The 24841-nt window shown below is 39.1% G+C and overlaps 2 protein-coding genes across 3 annotated transcripts; both read left to right on the plus strand.

The window, feature by feature from the left end:
* The first annotated feature begins 87 nt into the window (after window positions 1-87).
* On the plus strand, window positions 88-24231 carry LOC145782097 (uncharacterized). The gene is made up of 7 exons (XM_082593839.1): window positions 88-377; window positions 4017-4143; window positions 6836-6924; window positions 11039-11331; window positions 19421-19553; window positions 21505-21815; window positions 23566-24231. The coding sequence occupies exons 1-7, from the start codon at window positions 188-190 to the stop codon at window positions 23710-23712; spliced, it is 1290 nt and encodes a 429-aa protein (XP_082449965.1). The 5' UTR covers window positions 88-187; the 3' UTR covers window positions 23713-24231.
* LOC145782098 (uncharacterized) lies at window positions 13075-19410 on the plus strand. Of its 2 annotated transcripts, XM_082593841.1 has the most exons (3): window positions 13075-14304; window positions 14621-14789; window positions 15371-19410. In XM_082593841.1, the coding sequence occupies exons 2-3, from the start codon at window positions 14655-14657 to the stop codon at window positions 15725-15727; spliced, it is 492 nt and encodes a 163-aa protein (XP_082449967.1). In that variant the 5' UTR covers window positions 13075-14304; window positions 14621-14654; the 3' UTR covers window positions 15728-19410. The 2 variants fall into 2 exon arrangements, with proteins under 2 accessions (XP_082449967.1, XP_082449966.1); XM_082593840.1 differs by having other exon boundaries at window positions 13075-14789.
* Window positions 24232-24841: the final 610 nt, after the last annotated feature.

The following is a 24841-nucleotide window of genomic DNA, read 5'->3' on the forward strand; positions in this document are numbered from 1 at the left end:
TGGACAGGATCACTGCGAAATTGTCCACCATACCCTAGCCAATGCAAGTTCCGCACTTTACGTTCACTTTCTTGTTTCTGCAGTCTTAATCAGTTTGTAGCTTGTAATCCCAAAACTCAGCAGGTCTCTACCACTCCAAGTATAAAAAATTGTCGACCGGTGTAACCAGTCAAAAACAAAAGGAAACATGTCCCGCCTACAGTACATGATTGAGTACTTGTGCTTGCTGTTTCATTTATCAAATGCTTTGCAATGTTATGAAGGAGTGAGTTCAGTACCCCCTGGCATTGAAGTTCCAGGTATGAGAGGGGTACTATGTTCAAATAGAACGTTACATAGATGCATTCGCGCTGAAATCGACCTCACTGTGAGAGCAGGTAAGTTCTAATGAAAAAATTAAAAACTTTGAGAAGTAAAAAGAAAATATCTAACTTAAAACTGAGCTTCACAATGTAGATATCAACGACCTGTTTTAACATGATGCTGCGAGTTTGCTGTGGTAGGCTAGTAGCTGTCTGCACTAGCTTTGGGAACACAGTCTCCTAGTCGTCGTCGTCGTCGTCGTGTGAGCCTCTGGGGCCGAGGGTCTATCCTTTTACCACTCCAGATTCACGATGTTCCCGGACTACACTGGAAGGCTACTAGAGAGCAGCCAGTCTTTGGTTTCATCATCCATGACACGCAGACCTTCCACTCCGTCAGGTGGCTTGAAGATGGAACAGTCATTGATGATGTGGTCTGCGGTCTGTTCCTCGGCACCACATTCACAGGAAGAGGAAGAGGCCATTCCCCATTGGTGCATGGTTGAGCGGAAAAGCCCGACGCCCGTACGGAGACGGTTGAGGCGCAGCCATGCCTGTCTTGGTAGTGTTAGGCCGATGGGGCGTGTGTTGGCGTCGGGGATGAACGAATGGAGTCTGGTGGCGGTTGTGTTCCATTCAGAACTCCATTTATGATCCGCCCAAGTAGCCGCAGAGATGTCTTGTACATCAGTTTCGTTGATAAGAATTTGAGCGACTGGCACGAATGGGTGTCTTGATTTCAGTCGACGGGGGTGCTCATTCGGGAGAGCAGAGATCTTGTGGTGGAGAAGGTGGTTAGGCTCCAGTGCCCGTCGACCGAGGGACAGAGTGGCTTCTTCGCGACGAAGCTCAGCGGGTTGGATGCCAGCAAGGATGGGGAGATTGTCCAATGGTGTGGGACGCAGGCATCCGGTCACTGTGCGCAGGGCGCTGTTTATGGCAGTGTCGATGTTATGGCAGTGAGCACTGCGGCACCAAACAGGTGCACAGTACTCTGCTGAAAAGTAGACAAGGACTAAGGCTGCTATACGCAAAGTGTCAGCCCTCGCCCCCCAGCTAGAGCCTGCCAGGCACTTGAGTAGCGCAGCGCGGGATGTGAGTTTCTTGAGCAGTGACACCAAATGGTGGCGGTATGTGAGCGATCTGTCCAGTGTCACCCCAAGATATCTTGGTTCGGGGCAGAAGGACAGAGATTTTCTGTTGTTCTGGACGTGTAGCTCACGATCAGCTTCCCGATTGTGGAGGTGGAAAGCTGCTGCCACAGTTTTGGTTTCGCTGAGTTTCAGTCGCCAGTTCTGGAGATATGCTGAGAGAGTTTTCATGTCCTGGCTCAAGGTGTCTTCTAGATTTTCCCACGGCTTGGTCGAGTGGAGAATTGCCAGATCGTCCGCATAAGCGTATTTTGCGGAAACCGTAGTTGGCAGGTCGTGGGTGTAGATGTTGAAAAGAAGTGGAGCCAGGACCGATCCATGTGGGACGCCGTTTTTCAGGCGTCTCAGTCTGCTTCCCCGTGAGCTACCGGTGGTGAGGGAAAAGCTTCGATTCCTGACAAGTTTCATAATCATATGAACCATATGTCGGTCAGGAAGCAGGCGAAGCAGCTTGCAAGTAAGGCCGCGATGCCATACGGTGTCATAGGCAGCTGTTAGATCTAGAAAGACATCGCCGGCCTTCTTTTTTGCCTCAAAGCAATCCTCGATGTTTTGAGTTAAGAGTGTGACCTGATCTACAGTGGATTTTCTCGCCGAAACCCAGCTTGTGCTTTTGGAAGGAGCGGGTCGATGATTGGGTTGACGCGGGCATAAATAAGTCTCTCGAGGATCTTGAAAGGAACACAGAGGAGGGATATCTTGGGTCCTCTGGTGGCTTGTGAGGCTTAGGGATCGCAACTACTGAAGCTCTTCTCCAGATTTTTGGGATTGTGAGGTGGTGCAGGCAGGACGAGAGGAGTCTACGCAACCAGGACTTTAGGGCATGGCCAGCATGGAGCACAAGCTCAGGGCAGATCTTATTCGGCCCTGGAGACTTGTGTGGTTTCACTAGGCGGAGGGCGGTGGCAAATTCCTCTGGAGTGAAATCTCCAGAGATTGTTTCTTCTTGTGATGTTTCCACTCGCCACAGGGCAAATACTTCCTTGGCAACAAGGCGGGATGCCTTGCGATCCTTTGTCTTGTAGACCCCGTTCTGCACTAGCTGTGAAGCGATGGCATTAGCAGAAACGGGCACTGACGAGGGGAGTTTGCTGAGCGCCCAGTGAGGTTGTTGATGATGCTCCATGCTTTGCTGCTTGAGTGTGAGAAGTCGATGGTTTGGACAGCTTCGTTCCATCGCTCAAGCTTCTTTGTGTCCAGCCGCTCAAGTAGTCTGGTGGCGGCGGTGTTAGAAGCAGCGCCCCTTGTGGCGCCTAGGTATGAGCGATAGAGAGCTTCACACTCAGAGTCCCAGCATGGTGTGTAGCTGGTTCGATGGCCGCGTGGTATTGTGGCCTTTGCCGCAGTTATTATGACATTGCAGAAGTCCTGGTATGCCTCGTCTGCGTTGCATGTTTCAGTCGATGGTAACTTTGCAGCAGACTCATTGGTCAGGAGGCTGTATTGATTCCAATCGGCTTTTTTTAAGTTCCATCGCTTCACCGGTGAACTCGGGACAGGGGCCACAAGTTTTGGGGCGATGATGAGGGACGGCCGGTGTTGGGACCGCGGGAACTTCTCAACCACATGTCTGCCTAGAAGAGAGCTGTCGACACTCGCGAAGGCCAAGTCAGGGTTTGTCCCTGTTCCCCAGCGGCCGGAGTGGAAATTGGCTGGTTCCTTTGGATTGAATAGGAGGGCAAAATGGTTTGTAGAGACCCAGTCAGCCAGCAATTCTCCGTCGCTGCTTGTGTTGTTGTAGCCCCAGTCGATGTGCTGGCAGTTGAAATCGCCAGCGTAGCGACTGGGGTAGGGGAATGCTGGAAGGGATGGTTGCAACATTCGCGAGGCTGGGGGCTTGTAGATGTTGACGATGTTGTAGTCTGAGATACAAATGCACACCCACTCAATCTCGGCATCAATTGGAGATTGGTCGACAAAGGTCCACTTTAGGCTCTCATGCACAAACGTGGCAATGCCGTGCTTCCCGATTAAGGTAGACCCGGCTAGCGTGTAGTTGGGAATAGCTAGCCTATCTGCAGAGGTGCAGTGGGTCTCTTGAAGGAGGATGACGAGTGCCCGATTGGTATGGGCAAGCTGCTCCACAACTTTGATCTTGCTTGTTGTGTAGCCTTCTATGTTGAGCTGCAGAATGGTGGGGCATCTGAACTTGTCCATTGCCCCTTGCAGCTGTGCCCTCCGGGTGGAGGCTCTTGGTTGACAAGTTTCGTTTGGCATCTGCTTGGGTGCAGATGTTACTCACAGGATGGGGCACGAGGAGCCACTTGTCGTCCATCCCAAGTCTCCTAGTCATGTGCTATGATGAAGTTAATATTGAGCATTCAGAGATCATTCATCTGAGTCGAACATCACTTTGTTTCCAATAAACTTGCTGTTACTATCACGAAAACATAAACATTCTTTTTGTCACTGTTTCAGTGCAGCCTAACAGGGTCGCATTTTCTCCAGCTGAAGTTATAGCAGTTTATATGAAGTGACAAATATGTTAAATTGAAAAATTATAATTTACTTCGTATGGTCTTTTATTGTCTTTTATTGTCTTACTAAGGGTATTTTGCTTCAGGTAATACTGTGGGAAGCATAAACGTTGGACGTTGTGCACGTGCGCGTGAGTGCAATGAACCGTGTGAACAAGTTCTTGCGAATCTTCCAGGTGTTTCAGAATTCCCCTTAGCATTATTCACAGTGAGGTATTGTAATTTTAATTGAGTTTATTTATTTTTTGAATGAAAGAGTTTTTACACGAAAATATTGTCCAATCCGACCAAATGCGTAGACTAACTGAAAAGGATAAAATATATGCACACCGTCATATGATGACAAGCTGACTGCAAAAAGTGAGCTTCTTTTTTGCTTTAATTTCGCTTCAAAATTATAAAAATAGCTCAAAATAATTAGCATACATTGTTAACAAGGCCTAAAACATCTAACATCTTCTTCCTTTTTTGGTTTTATTCCTACTTCAAGTAGGGTCGCCAGTGCAAATTACAGTCCTCCACATCACTCTGTCAGCAGCATCTTCTTCCTCCACTCCCACTATTTCTATATCTTCTGTCACTGAATCTATCCATCTTCTTTTCAGTCTTCCTCACTTTCTGTTATCAACTTCCAATTGTCTTATTTTTTTGGATCACGTTCAATCAGCTGTTACGTGAAATCCGCTAGGGCTATTTCAACAGAAGTAGCACTGGTGTGTAGAAAAATCATTTATCTATAAGCTTGATCAGTCAATATTATAAAATTCTATATGCTCAACTAAATATTTCAATTTTTGCAAAGGTATCCAAAAACGACAATTTTGCTTCATCTTGTCGCCGTTTAATTGCCGTGCTAATCCGATTTCATGCAAAGGTCTGATGAACAATGAGCATGAGCTCGATCAACCGCACGAAGTGTGTGTGCCCTCTGCCCACTCATTGCTTTGATAAAGATTTACGATATGCGAGTAAATTTTATTGCGCTCATTCCTTCTAAAATAGTTACTACCAAAATCATACTTTTATACAAATTAGAAAAAAACTGCATTTTGTGTGTTATATTTTTGTTCTAAACTAATGCTTTCTGAAACTCATAGGCTAGCTTCTGGTTTCATGGGACCAAACTTCTTACAAGTACCACTTCATTTCAAAAGTTGTTTATATCTTCGTTTGTGTATTTTAGGTCTACAATTGGGTTTGAAGTATGAGTATTTTTAGAAGAGAGAAGGCAATTGAAAATAAAGCGTTGAAAATGCGTATAGTTGTATATTATTGTAATGAGTTGTTTTCTGTTGAAAAAACGCGCAATTGCCTCGTCGAAGAACCCAATATTTTCGTCAGATGGCGGTTTTTCTCTGGGGTAAATAACCGTGACTGTACGAATACGAACACACCAATAAAAAGAGTTACACTAGAGCATGGTTACTCAACTAATGTTGACAAAGGTCCGGTTGGACAAGTTGAATGTTTTTAGCGGTCCGGTGAATGAATTATTTTATACGCAAGCACGAAAGTTAAACTATCAGTGCTAGTATCGAATCATTTTTTTTTAGGAAAAACGTATCTCGACTTGAATTTGCGACAAAGTGTTCAGGGGTCTTGGTGGCTTAGCTATTAAGATAATCACAGAAAATTTTGTTTCCTACCAGTAAAAATATGCATAAAAAGGCCCTGAAACGTTGTGAGGTTCTTCTTCCAGACGCCCGAGGTCCATCATCAACACCCAGAAGGTCCGGATTTGGACCTCGATCCGCTAGTTGAGTAGCCCTGCACTGTTGACATCATGCATCACGGTTTGGGACAGTTTCCATATTTGGGACTATTTCTACCATCCCTAATCATGGTATACAAAATTTTATATGAGATGTACTGCAAGTTAACAAATTAGACAAGCTATGAATAAAATGAAAACCATATTTACTGGTTGTTGACAACCCTCTTTTCCAGAATTTACTTTCAAGATGGTATGCCTAAGCCTTATATCACAATTAAATATAAACAATCATAATTAACGAAATCTTCAGAAACATCTAACATAATCTTTCTTACATTACAATACGATCAAAAGACTTTTCAATAGATCATTTATCAAATGGGATATTTTTAAACTGCTAAGCAATTCTATCCATTAACGTATAAAACTGAGCCAAAAAAATGTTTGCGTATAGTTGATCCATATTCATGCTGAATCAACAAATAATTGCAATATTGTGCTATTTAAACTAGCAATTAGAAATTTTTTTTTGTAATGTCGAAATAAAAACTTTATAGTGACATCAGTATGTCGTTCGTTAACGTAGATGCTACGTAATCCATGACGCAACAGATCTGGCACAAAAAGTACATTCACAAACAAGCAAAACCTATTTAGCATCAAAACAACTTAAAACCACATTATGATAGTATGTACATGGCTTTCTTTAGAATAATCAATCAATTTAAAAGAACCCGATAGAACTGGTTATTTTTGATGCCTTGATAGTTAAAAATAGTACAATTCTAAGAATATTGTACCAGTTTATGACTTAAGGACGCATGGACTTCTTTCGAGTGTGAAAACTGTCAAATGCTAGATAGAAAATAGTCTTGTTTTTTCCTGGCGTTGCAAACAAAAGAGAAATATAGTTGTTTTTCTGTGATCCAACCGACCACCAAGTTTCCAAATAAGGAAGTTTTGATATCACTTGCACAATTTTATATTCTCAAAAGTGGTGTTACATGCATCACTAGTTTTGAGAAAGTAGGTGTCCCGATATTGTTTGCGCTAGGCTTAATTATTTTGTTTTGTATGCTTTCTCCAGTGTATTTCTTCTCAGAAATTGCAACATTTTATAGGTATGAAAACTTTTAAGGAAAAATTCTGGCCTTGCCTACAATTTTAATGTTTTTCTTTCTTCTTTTTTAGAAAATGTGAGTTCGCTTGCTGCGACACAGACAATTGCAATGAATCTCCTTTAAAAAGGGCAAATGATCTAATTGACCTTGCTAATATCAGTAAGTAAAATATTTTGATTAGCTTGCAATAATCTGCTGGTTTTGACATTGTTTTGCATGCGCTGCAGTATGATTGCTAGGCCTACATGTAGCCTACTACATTTTCATTTTTTTAAATCAGAGCACGTTTGACAACATATGTGGTTTGTTAGACACTCGTGGTTTAACTAACATACACACACGGTTTCTGATAATAAGTCTAAAGTTATATTTTGGTTAAGAATCATTAGCAGAAAGTATCTTATTACTGGTATCCGGGCAACAGCTGCCACCCGGACAATTGCCCCGTAGAATAATTGCCCTCCGGACAACTGCCCCCTGGACAACTGTCCCTCGGATAATTGCCCCTTGTTGGATACCAAGAAAATGATAAGATATAATCATGACTTGGTGAAGATTATTAATAGCTCGAAGACGTTTGGTGGCAACATCGTTACTCGTAACATTTGACCGAGCATAAGCCAACATTACTGCAAGTCATCCAAACGTTAGGAAGTTTAAAAAAGGTAAAGGTGAGTCCCATACTTGAATCCAAGCATCGGGAGATAAGATGAGGTTCTCATTGGCACTAACAAAAAAAAAACTTTTTTGAAGCCATGCAAAGCGCTTGGTTTGTTTAATTAAAACCGCTTTTGATGTGAAGTCACATCAAGAACAGCTTTGAAAAACACAAAAGAGGTTTATAGAAGGAGAACTATTGGTTAGACGGAATGGAAATTTCAATATTTTTTGCAGAGGTCTTAGAATGTCCTGTTGTATTCTAAAACCAGGGCTAAAGTTGGATTTGAAAAAAAGCCGATTAACCCTTCGTACCTTCCCCCCACTTATAGTTTGATATGCCAAAGACCCTTAAGTGTTTCATGCAGTAGCTTACCAGAAAATTTTTATTGGGAAAGGGAGGTTGAAAAAACATTGCATGAGACCTCGTTGAACTACAGTATTGTGGCCTACATTATACTTCACTGCATAAACGAAAGTAGGTCTATGACAGGTCTAAAATCTTAATCTTATAATTCGCTGATGATGAGGGCTACAAGATGGTCGAGTAAGCTGCAGTAACGCTACGGTTTTTTGTTATGTTAGTTAAGTGGGCAAAACAATGCAAATTATGAATGCAATCTTTTGCCCACAAATATTGCACGCGGTGTCTGGCCAATCTTTCCTGTGGAGTTGCTTACGAAGATGTTTTACATGGAAATTATATGTTTAAGATTGCCTGTCGTAGCAAAAGATTACATAGTGGTTTGCTTTTACTTTACAATAGAAAAAGTAGGTTAAACATGATACAAAATGTATAAACCCTGTGATCAGGCCCGGATTTAGGGGAGGGGCAGAGGGGACAGGTGCCCCGGGCCCTCCGACTTTTGAAGGGCCCCCCTACGTGGAAAAAATGTGATTTTGTGTTATTTTTTCTTCCTTTCAGCTTTTGTAGTTTCTGCAAAATGCTGTGCAGTGCTGGATTGATGTTACTGTAGACGCAGAGGTGGATTTTTGCGCCGTAGGCGCGAAAAATGTTTTTGCAGGGGGCCCCCCGATCTAAAAGTGCTCCGGGCCCCCCATCAGCTAAATCCGGCCCTGCCTGTGATTATTATCAAGCAAAACAAAATTTTGTGATAGGCTACGTTTTGTCTTGTTTGAAACACGTCTATGTGAAATTAATCAATTTATATTAAATAGACACATATTCTTTACGTAAGCGGTGGTAGGTCTACTATTACGCAGGGCAGTGGTTCCCAACCTTTTTAGGCTTACGGCACCCTTCAAAAGATAAAACATTTTGTGGCACCCCATGGCAGACAAACGATCTTTCACCTCAAATTCAGCAGGTTGTTGGTATACACCTGAACTGTTTCACACCAAGCTCTTTAAAAAATGGTGTCCGTAGCTTTTATGCTTGACTTTCAGTTTTAATGCCGTGTAAAGAAAAGTATGCAAGTTATCTTGTTGTGCCCTTGGTATAGGCTATTAATAAAAACACTTTCAGAAATCAATGCAATAATAGTAAACACTTCAATTTTACTTGGAACTTGAATACTACTTTGAAATAACATTTTGATAAAAACTAAAATAAAATTTTAATTTCAAAGTCAAACTTAATATATTGCTCCTCTCTTAGCAGACAAAATGGGCAAAAACCTTTCTAAGCAGAGCATTTACCTACCGAATTACAGTGCGCAATCAGCACAGCTTGTACAGACATTGACATCATAAGCCACAGCAATATAAGGGTGCCACACTAAGAATTCGTGACCACGAAACATCGAATAGCTATTAGCTACGCATACGGCATGACAAAATTACCTTGAATGATGTAACAAAAACAATCGTGCATGAAAATTGTTATCAGCAACAATGATACTATCTTGCGAAACATTTGAAAGCAGATAAAACTGAATATGAGAAATCAGTTGTGGCACCCCAGAGTATTGTAAATGGCACCCCTGTCTGCCGCGGCACCCCGGTTGGGAACCACTGACGTAGGGGGTGAGATGGCGCAACGGATAAAGCATCGATATTTAATCATTTAATTCTGGATTGACTCCTGGCTTCAGCTGGTTGTTAAAAAACACCACTCACCTCTACCTAGGGTATAATAAATTGGGTGGGCGTACTGGGAAGACGCCGAGAGAAAGGAACTGGCCACCCTACTTTCGATAGTACCAATGGCTTAGTGTGATGAGAACGTTATCTTCTGATCTCCCGATGCTTGGATTATATCTATGGGAGTCACCTTTATCTTTTACTATTACGTAAGCCGCACAATTTTTACTTAACGACACCTTTTGTATTGTACGATTCGGATGTATTAGCATTCCTTATTTTTTCCAAGAACATAACGAAACCAAATAGCTACGATCTCAATGTGGAAAAAGACAAAAGAGTTTTTGGTTAAAATAAAACAAAATTTTGTTTTAAAAACGTTTCAACGTAAAACTAAAATTGCTTATGTTAGCAAGCTGTCTAAATTCTAAAAAACAGTAAAAATAATTGAACTAGCCACCAGCGCAATACAGACCAGTTATTCAATTAGCCTAGTTCCACAATAACTTAGTTTTCCATCTACTAGCCCAATTCGATTTACAGGTAGCAAAAACATACCTTAAACTTAAAGCAAGCAAAAAATTTAGAAATTTTGGTACCCGCTCCTTTATTTTTACTTTTTTGTTCCCCCCCAGGTAACACTGGTCTTCAAAAACAGATTCTTTTTCTGTGGTTTGGACTTTGACAACTGATTTCATGTAATTTGGGAATGCTGAATTCGAATCAGAACTTAGATTTTTACTATCACATTAAATTTTTGAGATATGACAACAAAAATACTTTATTTTTGCCAAAAGTTAAAGATTTGGCGTTGCGTTTACTACCAACATATGCAGTGCTATAGCGAAAGGTTAGTGTTAGACAGGCCAAAACAGCTTAAATAAGGTTACTGAACAAGCATCGCCATAGGCCTGTTTAAATTTTTGTGGTTTCATGCAAAACATTAACGGGGGAGGGGGTCAGTTATACTTTTAGTCTCCCTTTTAGCTTGCTATTATTGCATGGTTAACAATGTTGCTTAGAAAACAAATTGGTATCAAAATTGTAGTTTGTGGGTGTATTTCAGCTACTTATGCACCACATGGCTTGGATTTCTGGATATAGCACAATGTGTATGTGAAATAAACGCAACGTCAAATTTTTCACTTTTGAAAAAAGTAATAATTTGTTGTTATCATATCTCACAAACTTGACGTGATAGGAAAAATCTGAGGTCAGATTCGGATTCAGCACCCCAAAATTACTCTAAATCTGTTTTCAAAGTTCATGCCGCAAAAATCGCGTAGACTAGTGAATTGCTTGGTTATAATTGTTATATAACAAAATACGTGTTTAATAACTCATTTAACACAAAAAAACATTAATAAGTTCTATTGATGAAGGTAAATCAAGATAATGCATTAAATAAAGCCATGATAAGCAATAAAACAATAAAAACTTCTGATATTAAGTTCAATGGGGTTTGCTTACCCTCCTCTTTTACGTGCGCCACTGGGTTTATGACATGAGGTTTACGAAACAACTGGTTCATTATGACTGTCAAATGTTTGAAAAAACTTTTCTACTTTTGCAGCCAGAACACTTAGATCTTCTCCTTTTTTGTTCTATTCTCTTGAATTTCCAAAACGGCACATCGGAATACGGAACAACTCCGCTCACATTGTGAAAAGCAATGGGCATAGCTTTCATTTGGTATCTCCGGGATTGGATGGGTCGCCTGGGTCAGTGTCTTTCTTATCAACAACTCAGGAAAACCATTACCTTCGGCATCAAAGATCAAGACCTCTTAAACTTCAACCATATAGCGATCGAGAATTGTACATCAGGGAAGCCACATTCTTGCCTCGTTACAATATGTTTTATCAGGTGAATGATATCAGCATGTGTAGATTTGGTTTTGCTAAACATTTTGATTTTCACTAAAAAGCCTATAAAGTTTTACATGCTTTCAGTTACCGCAGATGGTCAATTCAAAATTTGCAAATGCATAAACACAAAATGAAAAAATTTGACACAAAACTACAAAATTCTATTAAAAGCAATTTTTCTCTTTCCGCATTCTCTTGCATGAAATATCTTGTTTCGTCCTCACGTCAGCTTATTGTTGAATTTTTCTTTATAACTATTACTGCATACCGTTGCAAAGTCTCACTGTGATGAAACGATGTGAAAATGACGAGTTTAACAAGCTAGGCAGTGTTTTGAAAACAGTAAAATCCACTTCATGAATTCACTTCAGTCCAAAGCGATTGTTGATTTAATAAGCAATAGAATTCATATTTATCAATATGAATTAGTATCAAATATTCTGTTCTATAGCAAATTGAATCCAATACGCCAATGGACTTATTGCTAGTGGATTTATTAAGCTGATTCTACCGTATCACCCAGCCTACTTTCACCATAAATCAAGACTGAACAGTAAGGCGATGTGAAATTTGAATGGACAAAATCGAATTATCACACAGGGTGACTACTGTTGTGTAGAGTATTTTTGTGAAGTTTTATGCAATAAAATCCAGTATCCGTAAACATGTAAGCGTTTTAAGGTTAGTATTTTCTAATTCTTGCAAGGTGATTCCACAAAAAATACTATCACAACGCATCAATCCACGTGATCCAGATAGCGCGCTCTGAATGGCTAGTTAGGGAAAACGCGTTGTGTGCCGCACACACGCGCGCGCGAGCGATTGCTGTCTGCTGCTGAGAGATTTATACCAGGGTTGCCAGATTGGCCTTTTTACGGCCAAATTTCAGAAATTTGGCCTTTTTGAAAAGTGTTTGGCTGGACAATTTTTGTTTGGCCGCTTGGCCTTTTTTTGGCCTTTTTTAACTTCCCGATTGGCATTTGTTTGGCCTTTTTTTCTTTTGGTTATCCCTAGCAACAGTGAAAAGTTTTGGTGTAGCGTTTTACATCATGCCCATTTCAAAGACCTTGCTAGCTATGCTTTACCATGTCTCAGCATCCCTTTCAGTAATGCAGTAGTAGAGAGGATTTTTTCATTACTTACTGCAGTGAAAACAAAACCACGAAACAAAATGCAGACTGAGTTTTTGGAAGCGTTTTTGCGAATACAAACGGACATGATGCTGAATGGAAAATGTTGCACAAACTTTGATGCCAGTGCCATAATGATAAGGCGTTTTACATCTGATATTGTTTATGGTGAAACTAGCAGTAATGAGATGGCAGAGGCGCTAGTTCAGTTCAGTTTATTTTTTGTTTTTGCTGGCGAAAAAGAAAGATACAAAAAGCAAAAACACAAATAATTCGCACAACAAGGATGGCAGCGAAAGACAAAAAGGTCACCAAAGTCAGCTGCCACCCAAACATTTAAACAAAAGACCCAAAATTAAGAACATTAACACATACGGTATATAATAAAACAATGAAAACTATTAATACTACAAAAAGTGCTCAATACCAAGCAAAAAGGCAAAGCAGAGCGAATTAAATCAAATGTAGTTATTACTATCTGAAGCCTTTACAAATTGTTTCACCTAACGGATCATCAGAAGGTCTTATTCAAATAGTCTATTTGAATAAGACCTTCTGATGATCCGTTAGGTGAAACAATTTGTAAAGGCTTCAGATAGTAATAACTACATTTGATTTACGGTATATAATATATAGCACAATACCAGTACTTTAATTTGTAAACATTAACAATGGACCTTAGTGCTAGCATTCCTAGAATAAGGAGTGTTCATTGTGGAAGGATGTTGGACATAAATGCAATTGATTTCTCTGATTTTGCAGTGTTTGGTGTTTAATGTAACCTACAAGTAATTGTATTAGGTATAAATATTATGTATATAGGCTATATACTATTTCATATTGCATTAAGTGGTATGCCAATATTAACTCCTTCTCACTAGTCACCAGGGTCTCACTGGCGGACATTAATGTCTTTTTAGTCTACAGGATGATGCTTAGCTTAATGTTGTATACATATTTCAGTTGTATTGTAATTGTTTCCATACCTATCTGTTTGTATTTTATGGATTGCATTTTTTCAGGAATTTTACTAAGCAATTCTTCTTTAACAGATAACATAAAGAACAATAGAAACTGGGTAAATATTATCTAATTTGTTGTTGAAAGTAAGTGCAAAAACACCACTGATTTCAACAAAGAGAACAAAATCTCAGGTTTGGCCTTTTTTTCTATAATTTGGCCTTTTTTGGGGATGCATTTGGCCTTTTTTGTTTTATCAATCTGGCAACCCTGATTTATACCTTGAGATGCTGAATTGCTGATTATTATTGAAGATAAGGCTGCAAAATTCAGATAAGAAGTTGTGTTCAGCCGAAATGTTTGCTATGATTTTATGCTTGGTTGTTAAATAATCATTCAGGCTTCGGTTCAAAGTTAGTTTAGGCTAGGTTTTCCAAATTGTGTAAAGTAGGCCTAAGAGGCAGTGTCTGTAATTATCAGGTCTTCTGGAATAAGAACTGCTTATTCAGGTGAAGTTGCTGTTTGTGGTTCTGTATTTTTTATATGTATCTTTGAGAATGACACTAATAAAGTTCATAGTATTACGGAAGGCTCAGACAACTAAGTTTTCAGCAATTCAATTCTTAGTTCTGTGTACCGTACTGTAAGTGGGCTATGTTTTTTTTCTTCAAAAAATACATTAATCTCTTCACATATTATCTTTAGTTCATAAAGCTGACCTTGTTGTGGGTAGCATTGTTAACTGTTAAATCATGCCTAAAAGTTCTAAAAAGAGAGTAAGAAGCATGGAAAGCTCTTCTGTCATTGGACCCTCCAAGGAGCTTCCCACTGCTGATTTACCAACACTACGATATGTTCTTGCATTCTGTACTTTGTTAAAGGTGATACTCAAGTACTTTATTACTGCAAGTTTTTCTCTGACTGGTTTTAATTAAGCTTGGTAGTGACATAAAACATAGACCAACTCGTATATCTTCGTATGGATGAAGGGTAGTTGTTAAAAATACTAACATATAGCTTGCATGAATGAACAGTACACGTAGGCTACAATAACCAACTAGAAGACACTTTTCAAAACCTTAATGTGTTGAAATAATTAATTGCACGTTAGAAGACACTTTTCAAAACCTTAATGTGTTGAAATAATTAATTGCACGTTTACAGAGACAGAGCACTCATAAGAAATTAATTTTTCAGGAAGCTGGAAAAAAGCTAACTATTCTCTTTTCAAATGAAGATCGCATTCCTAAAACAATTGAGGTTTCTTCTCTCCCAACGTTATCGTAGAGTAGAAGCACTGTTATACCAAATTGGGCCTCTTGACAAAAGGACAACGAAAACGCTTCAAAAGAGAGTTAACAAAAAGGTAAGTACTTACATACGGTATCTTTTCAAACTTTTTTGTCTAGTAATTTTCTATGAAATGTAAGGCTTTTATAAGTATATTCTTTGATAACAGGGTCATGCATAGACATGTCCCATGTTGTGTACTGGGGTTGGTCTGTTGTTGCCATTGACATGGCTCTTATAACAATATTTGTTGAATGGAGCCATATGAGAAGGAGAATGGGTTACTGCCAATTCTACAACCCCACTTCACCATTGCAGATGTAGTTCAAACAACTCTAGATAGTAGGTGGTTTAGGGATTTTTCGATTTCCTAAAGCATTTCCTCCTGGGAAAGTGATTCAGATGTTCTGATTTCTATATCTGTAAAGGCAGGCTTGTGCTTTCACTAAAGCTAGTCGTGCTATAGCGAGAAGATTTTTCTTGACTATCACTGATTTTTACTGCCATTTGTCCGAAAGAGTATTATTTGTTATGTTTGGCATATTATATATTGTTTTTCGTTGTGATAGTCAGAAATAAAAACAAACTGAACTGATTTACATGGATTATTTTGTGTTCTTTACATTTATCATTCACACAAAAAACTTGTTTTTCAAGAGCCTCAAACAACAGCGAGGAGATGATTTCGCTGCAGCAAAGAAGTCACAAGTGATAGAGGAAGAGAACTGGAAGAAACAGCAGTTTTCTGCAGCAATTGATGAAGAAATTGACTCTCCTTTCGAACCAGCTGCACCTGGTACATCTGAATGTAACAATGCTCCGGTATTCAGTGATGATCCTGCTCTGCGATCTTTTTCTGTGAACATGTTACAAAATATTCGCAAAGGCAGTAACTCTTGTGATGTTTCTGTCCGCACTTTTACCCAACCAAAATTAAATTTGTATGCCAACTCACTGTTCTCTTTGATTGGGACCATGCCACGCTTACTGAGTCTATCCTTACTTCACACTTGACCATGGATGAACTAAAGGGTTTGATAAACACAAACTTTGAATACCCTCATTTTCCTGCCCATACTCAGGCTGTGTAGCGTCTCATTTGGGAAGTCACAAACGACTGTGGAAGTGTTGCTGGCCATCAACGACGGGATGGTTTCATTCGGGCGAGAATTGCTTCGCGTAGGGTCTTGCCGAAAGCAGACACGAAATCTGACTTTCTTTCATTGGCTGCAGTATAATGTTTTGATATTCACCACTGTTTCTTGTTCATTGTCTTTATTCTTCATTCGTTTGTGCACGTTTTACAAGCACATATAAAGTTGGTTGGTTGATGTGTAAGCTACCATTGGAGAGTTGCAGTTACTATATCTGTCAAAAAACAAATGTAAATCGGCGAAAACAATCGAATATTAATGCAGTGCGTTGTGTGATTATGTAATACATATTACTACAACAAAACCAAAGTGTTATCTTATGCACAGTGCATTCCTACTCTTGCCATAGAAGTGAAAAAGGCTTTAATATCATCAGTTTTTGCTGACCAAGCAAAAATAGGGTTGCCAGGTGATTGTTTAATATCTTACCGTACACCGCCAGACTTTACCTAAAAGGGCAACTAGCAGTCGCATCATATGTAATTGTTGTTGTGGTTGTTAAAGTTGGAAATTTTTACAATTTAAAAAAGATAAACAAAGTTTTTTCTTCAAAAAAATTGTACCTGGCAACTCTGTGCTGGCAACAAATGCCAAAGACAAAATCGACTACATGTTTAAGGTTACTGAATATTTTTGCGTGAAATTTTACATAAATACTCTACATAGCAATAGTCACCCTGTGTGATAATTCGATTTTTGATTTTTTTAAATTTTTTGATTTTCACATCGCCTTACTGAACAGTGAACACCATTTGTCCTGTATATTACTTCTTAGATGTATAGGTTACTTATGATGTATTACTTATACTTAGGTATAGGTAATAGGTACTTTTTACCTAATAGAGAGCACTACACCAAACAGTAGGGTGGAGTGAAACATAGGTTAAAAATGAAAGTTGATAGAATCAATCTGTAATAGTTACTAAAAGTTGTGATGTGGTAAATGTATTCACATGCTGAAATATTTTTGATTTTGATCAACGTTTACGTCTGCCGCAAGTCCATTGAAGTTTTCACTGGTATTTTGGAGCTATGACGTCATCACAATTAGCAGATCGTCACTTTTATCTAACTTATACCTTCGGTACTTCTATCTAACAATATCAGAGTTGTAAATTACACATAAATCGTTGCAATGCAGTGGAAAATACGTCTTTTAGAACGCTTGTTGCATGTATATGATCAACTGATAAGAAAAAACACGGATTTTAAGCTATTTTCTTCAAATTTCTGTTCCTTTCACAAGTTCATCACCACAGTTTAAGCAAGTATGTGCAATGAAGGTAAAGCAAACTACAGTAGAAAAGTGTTTTTCTTAATATGACAATATTGAGATTTCGGTTGCCTGTTTACTTTTGATCCCATATAAATATTGTAAACGCTTTTTAAATCATCAGCTTATACAGTACATGGGCGTTGGCAGAAATATTGCAGGGGGAGGGGGCAAACATCTTTTAAGCCAAATTTCATCTTGTGAGCTACAACGAGTGCAACGTAGCTAAGTGTATTGATGAAATGTAACGTAAATTTGGACGGCACGAGCGAAAACGTTACAATTAAAGATATTTCCAAGGCATACTTAGCGATAGTTTCCGAAAGCGCGAAAAAATAGTCCTGGAAAAATGTTGGTTTACTTCGAAGAAAATTGGATGAAAAAGATATTATCGCCCAAAGGTAAGAAACATTTTTGAAAGTATCGTTTTCATAAGGAAAGAAACGTTTATAAAACCCAAATCCAGGGGGACAAGTGCCCCTCTCTGCCGACTCCCATGAGTTTAAATCTCATTAAGCACTCCATTTGCCAAAAACTCTCGTTTTGTATTGAATACAGGCATTTCTAATTTTGACTGCAGTCTACTTCGAATAAATCCCTCCCGTTGTTTTTGCCCACACACCGCAGATGCTGCTTCAGTAACGAGGCGCACGGCCCCTTCCATGGCTTGCGTGTGACACGGATAGCTAGGAAATTCAAGCTCTGGAGCTGCAGCATCTTGAATGAAGGACATTAACTGACTGTCCGGTATGTCTCGAGTTAGGGGTGGTTCATATCTCTCTGTATGCTGCCAATCAATCAGTTCAAAGTATTCGTTTGCTTCAAAGATCAAGAGTGGAACTTTAAAGAGACGAATGGAATCTCCATGACCTTGTTTTCTGGAAAGTATCCTTCTCAGTGCTAATTTTCTGTTGTACAGACGTTCATCTACCAACATCCACAGCAATAGGTTCTCTTGGTGAGCAAAAAAGGCATTTCGGTTGATACCAGGGACAACTATTGCTTTTAGTTCAGCGCTAAGACAGCGCGACTTTTTAACTACGTGAAACAAAGTGTTTAGCTCCTTTACAGTAAGTAGTACAGGAAGGTTGCGTTTTCACTGCAAACCACGTTGGAGCGTATAACTTGGCAATGTAGGCTACTCCACCAAAAGTTTTCTTGCTTCAGTTGTCCCATTAGGTCATGACGATGTCGCCGCCAATGTGCGGGTTCAACTATGGCAGGAGAGACTGGCAGCCGGACCGACATTGGCCAATATGGAGCTCACACCCATGGAGAGCCTTCCTCCCAGAAAACGTGAACCGTGGAAGTATTGGCGATGCCTCAACCGCTTAAGAACTGGTATTGGCAGGTGTAAAACCTTGATGAGACACTGGGGGTATTCCATGGGGAGCACAAGTTGCAAATGCGGACAGGAGCAAACGATGCAACATCTACTCGAATGCCCTGACCTAAAAGCAAGGTGCTCTGCACAGGATTTGGCCGAGTTCAACGATAGAGCAAGGGCCTGCGTGATGCTCTGGGCTACGGCCGTGTGATACACGATGAAGAAGACCAACGCTCTCAGATTTTACAGGGATTGTTTCGTGAAACATAAAGCTTCAAAATGCGATTGGTTGTTGTCAGCCATCTGGAGTGATTCATCTTTCTTGGATTACAATAGGCAAGCTTGGCATCACAACGCCCTGAGCTAATTGCTTTACAGATGCCATACAAGTACAGTAGGCTACTGCTGGTCTGTGCTTAAGCTCACGTCAATTGAAGGCAGTTGAATATCAACAGCCTCAAACTCTGTGACTGGTAAACTGTCACAGTCTTCAAGTTTTTTACCAATGGAGCCAGAAAAACTTAGTGGACCAGATGTAACTCCATCAAGATAATGCATCAAGTGTCTCAGTGGTAATTCATTAAAATGCAACAGACATACAAACCGCTGCAATGGCTTTTTCAGGCCCTTTTTAAGAATTGCATATTTCCGATTATGTTGCTTAAATGGACTAATTGAATCGTAAGAAATATCCTCTATGACGTCACATGCGATGGTTTTGTTGCGGAAAAAAATCTGAAGCAAATTGTGATATTTAATCAGCACATCCCTTGTAATCTTGAACTTGCTTGCGGCAGACGAAAACTTTATTTTAAAACGCTGAAGTTTTCAAAGCTTAATAGTCAAGCCACACTACAACTTTTAATCGCTATTACAGAGCAAAAATCAAAATTTTCTTTTTTCACTCCACCCTACCAAACAGTCCAAGACTTAAAAATTGTATATATCTTCAGGGATACACCGCATACGAATCAATAAACGTTCGAGGTTATTATATTCGAGGATTGTCAAATAATCTGACCCAAATAAGCAATTTTGAAAACACTGATTCCTACAAAAGGAGTGTGAGCTTCAAACCGGTCAAAAGTACGTATATGTAAAATGTTTTCTTTTATATATTTTGCCTATGTGATAATTTTACTTTTTAAAATAGGTGCTTTCCACAACCTGCTACTTTTCGTAGCATGTGGAGTGGTTATCGTTTCTAGCACTAGGTGCAACGTTCATCTGATGAAAGTGAAAGTGCAAGCAAAAACAGACAAGTTAATTTATTGCTTCACTGACGTTTCGCGTACTATGAAATTGCTCATCCTCAGAACGAATAACATACATACTTGTATGTCATTCGCTCTGAGGATGCGCATTGTCATAGTGATGTTCTGCCACGATTTCTAACAATAGACTGGTTCAAAATTCAAAAAATAATGTTTTGAAAGAAGACCGAATCCGACATGGCCAAAGGAGCTGGAAGTTACTATCACTGTTTCAAGAGCCAGATCTTCTTAGAATGTATGAAAAATAAACGATCTCGGATTCTAGGTTTCATTGCCAGCTTGATAAATTCTTGTTTACCATGAGTAGGCTACTTATGGCTTAAAACGACATTATTACCTTTTAAAAAATTTTGAAATTAACCATAAATTTCAGGCTGCACAGAATTACACTTTATTGTTTACTTGACATGTTACATTTCAATAAAACAAACAGGGCTATCTTCACAATGTAGGCTAGATACTAACGACCTGTTTTAGGCTGATGCCGCGACTACTTCGCTGCGGTTGTAGCGGTTTTCACACTACAGTAGCTTTCGGAACACAGTTTCCTAGTCATATGCTTCGTCACAACACATGACTAGAGAACTGTGTTCCGAAATCTAGTGAAATTTGCTATTACCACAGAGAACTCGCACCATCAGACTAAAACAGGGGTGTCTAACCTTTTTGGCTAAAGGGCCACATGTAGTTTACGAATGGTTGCGCGGGCCACTTGAGTATTTACTGCTAATTTGTAATCTTAAAAATGACTTTAAACAGACATAGTTATGTCTGTTTATGGTTTAAAAGAGTTACCTCTCTACCCAAATTGTATTAAAAATGACTGTCTGATAATTTCTAATTAAAACCCTCATACTCAAACTCTAATCTTAGAAATGTGTTTGTACATTTTCTGGGTTATATAAGAAGAGTGAAGTTGGTTTTAAAGTGGTTTGGTTTTTAGTTGAAAGCAAGCCAGCAGCAAAGCTTAAAAAATGTCAGATTGGCAATTGACCCTTCTGATGTTGCCGGAACAGCGGAGTTGCGCGTCCCGTAATGTATTGTCCGGCTGTCCCTAGGTTCATCCACAAAAAACTTGCTCGCACAAGTAAGTGCTGCCGAATAATGATGTCACGAAAACTGCCAATCTATGAATCCTCTGATCTACTTCTTAAGAAACAATTTGTTTGTAAAATTCTAGCAATAGAAAGTTTTGAACTTCTCTCGCTAAAAGCAAGAAATATTGCTGATTGACTGACTCTTGAAGCACCAATACTATTGTGTGGAAAAGGGGGGACGTAGCATGTGGAAAATGTAATGCGTAACAATGTGCATTGTGATACAATAAAATTAACTTGAACAGTTGCGCACCCCATGCACTAGGGATTATAGAGTAATAGAGAAAGAAAGCAAGCAATAAATGCCAATTTATCGGAATGTACGTTCGCCATAAATTACGTTTTCGATTGAGTTGATTATATAATATATGTCATTTCGAAGAATATCACGCTGGCCACTCAGAACCTTCCCGCGGGCCACGGGTTGGACGCCCCTGGACTAAAACATGTCGTTAGTAGGCTATCTACATTGTGAAGTAAGCAACGATCAAGCTGCTAAAAGCGAAAGTCAATCTATTGCTAATAGGGCTATGTACAAATAGGGCTTAAATGTGGATAGGCATAGTGAGCTTTAATCATTAGCAGTATTTTTTAAAAGTAAGCTTAGGTTAGCATCATAAATATTGTAGACCTAAGTTTATTACGGAATGTGTTGATTATTTTCAGATACCATTAGTAAGTCTGTTCCTTTAAACATTCATTCTCTGTTGGACCCAAATCTATGCTTTGGACGAAGTATTGGGAGCCGGACGGTACTTGTAGACTGTAGCAGCAATAACGCGGATAGCTACACAATTGTTTCTCCAGGACTTCTGGGGATCCCTGGCTCTGTATCCTTTCAGAGTATGGAAAACTCGGAATTTTATCTTCGGCAAGAAAATTCAGAGGGTAGATTTGTTTTACTGGATCGCTTTCAAGATGACCTTACATACAAAACTGAAACTTCTTTTATGGTTAGGAAAGAAATATTTTACCCCGTAAGTATGATTGTCTGTCATGTCCCGGCGGTAATACACTTTTTTAGTTCAGTGAATATAAGCTAAACAAATAGGATAAATTAAAACCATTACTTGATAAAAGAAAACATTAAGATATAGTAAAATAAAATTAACATAAGCATAATTAAAGCATAACATCTCACAAACGGCTGAAACTAAATGCTTTTGTATTTTGCTGCAAACGAGGACACCAAAGTTACAAAAATAAGGAATGGTATACCTCAGAAACCAATGCTTGTCCAATGCCCCTACCTTATTCAATATATAGTTTAGCAATATTCTTGAATCTACGTCTTCAAAATTTGGTTGTACAAATAACTGAAGTTCAACGTTTAAATCTAATAGCGTCACCACCGTTTAGAAACGTGTTATTACCGTTTTCAATGTCATTTCTAATCATGTTTTGTCCTGGTTTCTGAAAATAAATACCACAAAAATATTTAAAGACCTAAAGTAATAACGAACTTCTAACCGTTGACCTCAATTCAACATACCTCGGAATCACATTGGATAGAACACTCTCCTTTCGTGAACCCCTCCAAAAAACAGAAAACAAAATCTGAAGAAGAAAGTAATTCGAGATATGATTCGAGAAAGACGTCTTTAATATCTCGTGAATTTTGTCCCCGTTTTTAATGTCTGATGACAGAGATTAGGAGTAGATAGGAAGTATAATAATTTGATTTTTGTCTCCAGTTTTAGCTATGTTATTAGTGTATTACTAAAACGCAGGCCCGGATTTAGGGGGGGGGCAGAGGGGGCAGTTGCCCCGGGCCCCCCGACTTTTGAAGGGCCCCCCTATGTGGAAAAAAATGTGATTTTGTGTTATTTTATTCCTTTTGACCTTTAAAGTTTCTGCAAAATACTGTGCAGTACTGGACTGATGCTACTGTAGACGTAGAGATGGTTTTTACGCGCCGTAGGCGCGAAAAATTTTTTTGCACGGGGGGCCCCCCGATCTAAAAGTGCCCCGGGCCCCCCATCAGCTAAATCCGGCCCTGCTAAAACGTGACATGCTTTTCCCCACCTGCGTCTAACGATTTCACGTTGAAGAACAAGAAGTTTTTCGCGCCACAAAAGTTACAAACTCACCATGAACTTAATGAACCACAAAAGTTACAAACTCACCCTGAACTGAATGAACCACAAAAGTTACAAACTCACCATGAACTGAATAAACCACAAAAGTTACAAACTCACCCTAAACTTAATAAACCACAAAGTTACAAACTCACCATGAACTTAATGAACCACAAACGTTACAAACTCACCATAAACTTCATGAACCACAAAAGTTACAAACTCACCATGAACTTAATGAACCACAAACGTTACAAACTCACCCTGAACTGAATGAGCCACAAAAGTTACAAACTCACCCTGAACTGAATGAACCACAAAAGTTACAAACTCACCCTGAACTGAATGAACCACAAAAGTTACAAACTCACCATGAACTTAATGAACCACAAACGTTACAAACTCACCATGAACTGAATGAACCACAAAAGTTACAAACTTACCATGAACTTAATGAACCACAAAAGTTACAAACTCACCCTGAACTGAATGAACCACAAAAGTAACAAACTCACCATGAACTTAATGAACCACAAACGTTACAAACTCACCATGAACTTAATGAACCACAGAAAGTTACAAATGCACAATGAACTTAATGAACCACAAACGTTACAATTGCATCTTGAACTTAATGTATGTATTTCAGGGTCATACTGGATTTGAATCTGTGCTTCATCCCAACACGTACTTGTATGCACAGCAAAGAAACCGACTTGTATCGCTTTTTGATTTGGAAACTGATCGCGACGAACAAACTCTCAAAGCGATGGCCTTTGCTGTTCTTCCAAACTGAATATCGAAGTTCAAGTAGAATGATGGCTTTAAAAAGACAATTGAATGATTCAAGCGATTATTGCAACATAATGTCTGAAAACACCTTTTGTCCTGTTACTTTTTTTCTGGAAACTTAGTTATGGCATTGGCATGTATTGTTGCCTTTACAATGGTCACAAATGAAATCAAACAAGATCGAAAAAGACGTTAAAATGACGTGTAAGGTATTATTGAACTTGCAAGCTATACCGAATATTGTTTATGTAGCGATTTCTATCAAACGCTCAACTTTATAAACAAGGAACGGCAAGATTAAGAAGCAATGGTTCGACTTTCAGGGTAGGGGAGAACCTCCATCATCGAGACGATTCTACAATGGGATACTTGGTCTCCACGCTTGGTTCATCAAGCGAGCACAATGCGTCATATAGTCTACAACTTGTACAGTACCAACAGTGGGATCCTTCAATTTGCATGCATGGCTGGTTTGTTAAAGAAATTGTGTTTTTTGATACCTAAAGTAAAAAAAGATAGGTCACTTGTCTTGAAGATATTTTTGTGCATACTAGGCGAAGCAGGTTGAAAAAGCATGGTAGCATAGTGTATATGTCTGGCAGTTTTTAGGACAAAACGTTGTTGTCAGTGAGGTACCGTAGTCTAAAAAATTAGCTGATTTTTTTGCATTTGCGGACGGCATCTTACAAAGGGACAGCAGGTCTTGCCAAGACAAGATGTTGTGCATGAATTGTTTGTTTTAAACCACTCTTTAGCTTCATTAGCTTACAGTCTACATAAGTTTATTACTTAGCCAACTTCTCTATTTTTGAGAACGTTTTATGATGGAAGATAAATCAACTCGACTCATACGTAAAAAGAGAAACACAGATCCTTTAACTATGAAAACTGCAGTTGAAAAAGCAATAGACCTACAAACCGTAAAAATAGACCTGTAGCAAGAGAATTTGACATACCAAGATAAACATTGAAAAACTGGTTTGACAAAATACAAAAGAGCCCAAGCAAATAATAATGATCAAGGCAATCTACGTTTTCAACCTCATTATGATGTCAAAAAGATTTTTAATGATGAAGATGAGAAAAATTTAGAAAACTTTATTTAATGCACTAGGCCTACAGTAAATATAATC

This window comes from Aplidium turbinatum, chromosome 13 (genome assembly GCF_918807975.1).
Source record: "Aplidium turbinatum chromosome 13, kaAplTurb1.1, whole genome shotgun sequence".
NCBI classification, from domain to species: Eukaryota; Metazoa; Chordata; class Ascidiacea; order Aplousobranchia; family Polyclinidae; genus Aplidium; species Aplidium turbinatum.